This window comes from Sinocyclocheilus rhinocerous, unplaced genomic scaffold (assembly GCF_001515625.1).
Source record: "Sinocyclocheilus rhinocerous isolate Xijiao unplaced genomic scaffold, SAMN03320098_v1.1 scaffold5709, whole genome shotgun sequence".
NCBI classification, from domain to species: domain Eukaryota; kingdom Metazoa; phylum Chordata; class Actinopteri; order Cypriniformes; family Cyprinidae; genus Sinocyclocheilus; species Sinocyclocheilus rhinocerous.
The window spans coordinates 12,553-17,954 of NW_015646398.1; the positions used below are offsets into that span (position 1 = coordinate 12,553).

At 37.9% G+C, this 5,402-nt stretch overlaps 1 protein-coding gene across 1 annotated transcript in view; it reads left to right on the plus strand.

Moving 5' to 3' along the window:
- Positions 1-4,965, plus strand: part of LOC107707776 (zinc finger MYND domain-containing protein 19-like) — a 12,849-nt gene extending 7,884 nt beyond the window's left edge. The window contains exons 4-6 of the mRNA XM_016511877.1: positions 1,100-1,240; positions 1,590-1,770; positions 4,779-4,965. Coding sequence (XP_016367363.1) covers positions 1,100-1,240; positions 1,590-1,770; positions 4,779-4,922 — 466 coding nt within the window. The 3' untranslated portion in view covers positions 4,923-4,965. The remainder of the gene's footprint in view (positions 1-1,099; positions 1,241-1,589; positions 1,771-4,778) is intronic.
- Positions 4,966-5,402: the final 437 nt, after the last annotated feature.

Genomic DNA, 5,402 nt, shown 5'->3' on the forward strand with positions numbered 1-5,402 from the left:
CCCAGATAAACCCCGCCCTCGGGAAAAGGCAGCAAAGGGGGCGAGGCCATGCTGCGCTGCTTTAGAGAAGAGGAAGAGAAAACTAGAGGTGCACGTAAAAATCTATTCATATATGAATCGCAATTCTGTCTTCTAACGATTTTAATGGATTCACAAGTTTCTAAATCAATGTTCTAAAGCAGCGGTTCTCAATCCTGTTCCTCGCGTCGCCCTGCTCTGCATCTCTCTCTCTCTCTGTCTCATTCAGATTATCAGCTCAGCTCCAACAATGAACTGTTCCATTTATACACTTATTTTCACATAGCTATGAGAAGAGTTATACATGTGTGCGGTTGCCGTACTGTATTAAAGCTTTAATCAGAATAAAAAAATTATATTAAAAGCTAACCGAAGCAGTAGCATTTACAAATAACGGCATATCTAAAAGTATGAGACAACAACAAACAAAAAACATACCATTAAGAGCCGTGCTTGCACAGGTTCTGCGCGATCCTCTTCACTAATATTCTCTGGGTCTCAATCGGACTCAAATTGATAAGCAATATTGACGACGTCATTGTTTACAATACAACCGGAGCACATGTCGCTGAGGTGAGGGGTGGGACGTTTAGACCACTAGAGATGATTTAGCCAATCACAACACACTGGAACAGCTAACCAATCTGAGCTCGTTGCGTATTTCTGTGGGAGGGGCTTCATAAAAGCAGGAAATAATCAGCGCGTTTATAGGAGAAGGGACAGAGAATAAAAGTAAACTATGTGAAAAATTATGTGTTTTTTTAAAAACGAAGCATTAACACATGTTAGACTGCACCCCATAAACACAATCAAGCCTAGAAAAAAAATCAGTCAACCACCACTTTAAGATGCATCTTTTGACACATTTTTCAGACTTCATAATATATTTAATACTAATTGTGTCATGGAGTGTTATGAGGTACCTTCCACCTCCTTCCACCATTAGTTGACAGTTTATCAGGGAACTCATCGACTAGTTGATTTTGAAAATATGTTTTGCATATGTGTAAATCCTGAAGAGGCTGTAAATAAGTAGACATCTATGTTTTAAGTAGTCACATTTTAGTGTATTTGTTTACAGGGAAAAGCACAGAGGTGGAATTGCTCCAAGTTTCCAAGTAGTTCACATAAACTCAGTCACAGTGGACAACCGTCTAGACAACTTGCGTCTCGTTCCTGTGGGATGGAGTCCCAAACCAGAAGAACTGTCCAGCAAACAAAGGTAATAAAAAATCAATACATTAAAGGGGTCATATGATGCTGCTAAAAAGAACATTATTTTGTGTATTTGGTGTAATGAAATGTTTATGTAGAGTGAGCTGAGGCGGGCTGGACTCCACTTCGTCCACAGTGAAAATTGATGTATTTCCTCAGCGACCAGCACAGATCAGCTCTAGGCATGACGAAGCGGAAAGAGAAAGGAAAAATTGAAATCGCATCATATGACCCCTTTAAGATTTTATGATGTACAGCTTATAACGAAACAAACAAACAAAAAAAAACTAATCCACTGTGCTCAACTTGTGCTGTGATATGCTATCTAAATTATGCCTGTGTAATGTCCTCTCTAGAGAGCAGTCGTTGTATTGGCTGGCCATCCAGCAGGTTCCAGCTGACCCAGTGGAAGAGCAGTACCTGGAGTTGAGTCGCACACGCTACTACAATGCCAACGGAGAGCTGGTGGAAGAGGAGGAGTGCTCCTGCACCTACTACGAGTGTCACTACCCACCTTGCTCGCTCATTGAGAGGAGGGTCAGTATGGTGTAGAGAAGTCATTCTATGTCGTCTTTTGTTGTTTTTTTTGTTTTTTTTTAAATACTGGTCATTGGGTTGGGTATCGTTTTAATTTTATCGATTCAGATTCTGCTTATTGATTCCTAGTTTCGATTCCAATAAGATAAAAAATCCAATATATACAAAAAAAAAAGTCAAACATTTATTCTGTGTCTTTTTACAAAGCATTCTGTTGCAGCTGAATAACATGAGCAAACATCAACAGCCTACAGAACATTTAGGCCAACAAGAGGAACTTTTGCCTATGCTTTTAACAAAAATACCACCGCAAAAACAACTAGACTAATATAAATTTCAAATATTAAAGTGTTAAAGACAAGTAAACAGTCAGTAATAAAATAGGAACAAACAAATCAATTAACAATAGCATAAATAAATACAACTGAACCAAATTTCAGATTCACAAACTGTAATTAAAAGTTTAAAGACACTGCATAGTTTTCTTTTCATAAATAAAATACAGATTAATTGAAGTTATTAAAGATATATTCAATCAAGATCAGCGAATGATTTTTTGTTCTTTGATTAACATTAATGACAGGCAGTTTATTAGACTGCTGTCTCTTTAACACTGTACGCACGCAGATCTAAAAATACTGTACACGTGCGTTTTCTTTCTCATCTGTTTGTTCACTTAAGACGAAAAAAACGGCTGTGTTTATGATATACTGACGTATTTTTCTGCATACTGGTCGATAAATATGAAAGAAGTCAGTTCCGGCCTGGAACAACCTTTTCTGCAGTGGAAATGCACGGAACGGTTCAAGAATGGACACAGCTGACCTCTGTTCTCTGTGCTTGCGCTTGCACTTCTGACGTGTGCGCTGCACGCAAACAGGGCGCAAGTACTTTCCGTTCCTGCACTTAAATCGTTTTAAATCACATTAAAATGTGAACACAGGAATCGTTAAGCAGAATCAAAATGCACGCGTCTTATCGAACTGGTTCTAAAATAGAACCAGTTTTCGATACCCAACCCCACTGGTAATTTTTATTTTATATTTTTATAGCCAGTGCGTTTTATAACTGTAGTCCTTTATAACTGAGACTGGTGATGACTATGATCAACATGCAGGTGCTTTTCTTGTATGTGACCCTGGACCACAAAACCAGCAATAAGGGTCATTTTTTTGATATTGAGATTTATACATCATCTGAAAACTGAATGAATAAGCTTTCCATTGATGTATGGTTTGTTAGGATAGGACAATATTTGGCCGAGATACAACTATTTGAATATCTGGAATCTGAGGGTGCAAAAAAATCTAAATCTTGAGAAATTTGCCTTTAAAGTTGTCCAAATGAAGTTCTTAGCAATGCATATTACTAATCAAATATTAAGTTTTCATATATTTACAGTAGGAAATTAACAAAATATCTTCATGGAACATGATCTTTACTTAATATCCTAATGATTTTTGGCATAAAAGAAAAATTTATAATTTTGACCCATACAATGTATTGTTGGCTATTGCTACAAATATACCCTTGCGACTAAAGACTGGTTTTGTGGTCCAGGGTCACATATGTTCACAGAGGACACATTGCGTTTAAAAATGCTGGATGGGGTGAGAAAGAATGGAACAGAACACAGCCACAAAACCCTCACATAAGACTTTTTATTAAAAACGCAATGCTCTTGGTGTTAGGGCTGGGCAATATAGCTAAAAAATGTATCAACGATATAATGTTTCATATCGTTCGGTATCGATAATTATTGACATTTTTTATAACCTTTTTTAAAACAGAGCAATATAATTTTTTTTTTTATTTAACCACTGTATTTTTTAATTAACCCAATTTATTGAGACAAACAAATATTTTTTGTTTTAACAGTCAAACACAAAATCAATTTAATTTCTAATGTTTTATATGTAGATTAAATAGGTCTGAAGGAAACTTTTGGCTTGTCTCCCAAAGCCACAGGAGGACGCAATGAGCAAAATAATGCAGCACATTAAATTGCCAAAGCAAAGGAAATAACTGTCTATAAAAAGAAAAATGTGCATTAAGTTCACCCAAAAATGAAAATTAGGCTGCGTTTTACTCACCCCCGAGGCATCCTAGGTGTATATGACTTTCTTCTTTCAGACGAATCCATTTGGAGTTATATTAAAAATTGTCTTTGATCTTTCAAGCTGTTTAATGCCACTCAGCGGGTGTTGCATTGCTTCAGTCCAAAAGAACTTAAATAAAAATCGCCCATCCATAAAAAAAAAAGTGTCTCACACGGCTCCGGGGGGTGAACAAAGGCCTTCTGTAGCGAATCGATGCGTTTTTGTAAGAAAAATATCCATATTCAAAACGTAATAATCACTTGAATCTAGCTTGCGCTCACTGTTGTAAACAGAAGCAGTTCCGGGGGAATGACATATGAGGTCGGCTTTATATTTGGTCGGTAAATCAAATATAATTTCGTAAATTGCATAAACAATTATGAACAAAACAGCATCATGTATTTATGCATTGCTTAATACAAAGAGCCGAATCGCCCATCACGCAGATTGCATTTAAAAACATAAGAGATGCAGTGAAAAGGAATAAACCTCCACAAATTTGCGACGTGTTTTCTAAAAGTTTAAACTGTTTTAACTTTGCATGGCATGGCTACATCTCTTGTGTGAGACACGAGTATAGCAGTCATATTTGTCCATCTAAAAATGCGCTGAATATGCAACTGTGTGAATGGCTTGGTTTCGGTTTTCACCTAATCAAGATCTTCTCTGCATTGAGCTTCTATATTTCTCTAATATTTTGAATGCATAACACAGCAGCGGCGCATCTCGTGCGCTAGACTAACAAAACATTAAAATGCAACAACGTTAATACACCCGTGTAATAACACTCTTAATTAGCTAATATTGACCGTATGTTTTCTAAACAGTTGTCACTTGTTTATTGTGTTTATCTCATTTATTTTGAGTTGTGACAATTCTTTTAGTGTCTCTGTCTTTGTACCTTTGCAGCTGAGGGAGTTCAACATCTGCGGCCGATGCCAAGTGGCACGCTACTGTGGCTCACAGTGCCAACAGAGAGATTGGCCAGTCCATAAGAAGCAGTGCCGTGAGCGTAAACGGGTTCTGGCACTGGAGTCTGAGCCCGAGCGATGATCCCCCTCAATCCCAGTTTGAAGAACGATGGTCACAGGTGGTGTGGGGAAGTTTTTTGTTGTTCAGAGAGAGGTCTTAAAGGCTCCACCTGCTGCTATGGATGTGTGTTTAATGAAGAAAAACACCATGCCGTCATAACTCTTTCTCTGTGGACTGCATATGAGTATTGACAGTCATGCACTCGCTTGTTCCATCCGCCCTTCTGTCATGAAGTATTAGCCGCCGAGGGACAAAACTGCTGTACAACTGATGATGAGATGAAATACGGACCTCTTCACTGTACTACCCTTCCTCCTCCTTTTCTCCCAGTTGGACTTCTTGTGCACATAACCTAGCACATAGTCACTCACCTGTCATACCTTCATCAAGTATAAAGCCAATAGCTGTGCAAAACCACACCACCAGTATTGTGTGTGCAATGCCATTATTGACTGAAGGACATGGATAAAGTGGTTGATTTCTTTTTTTTCTTTCCTTTTC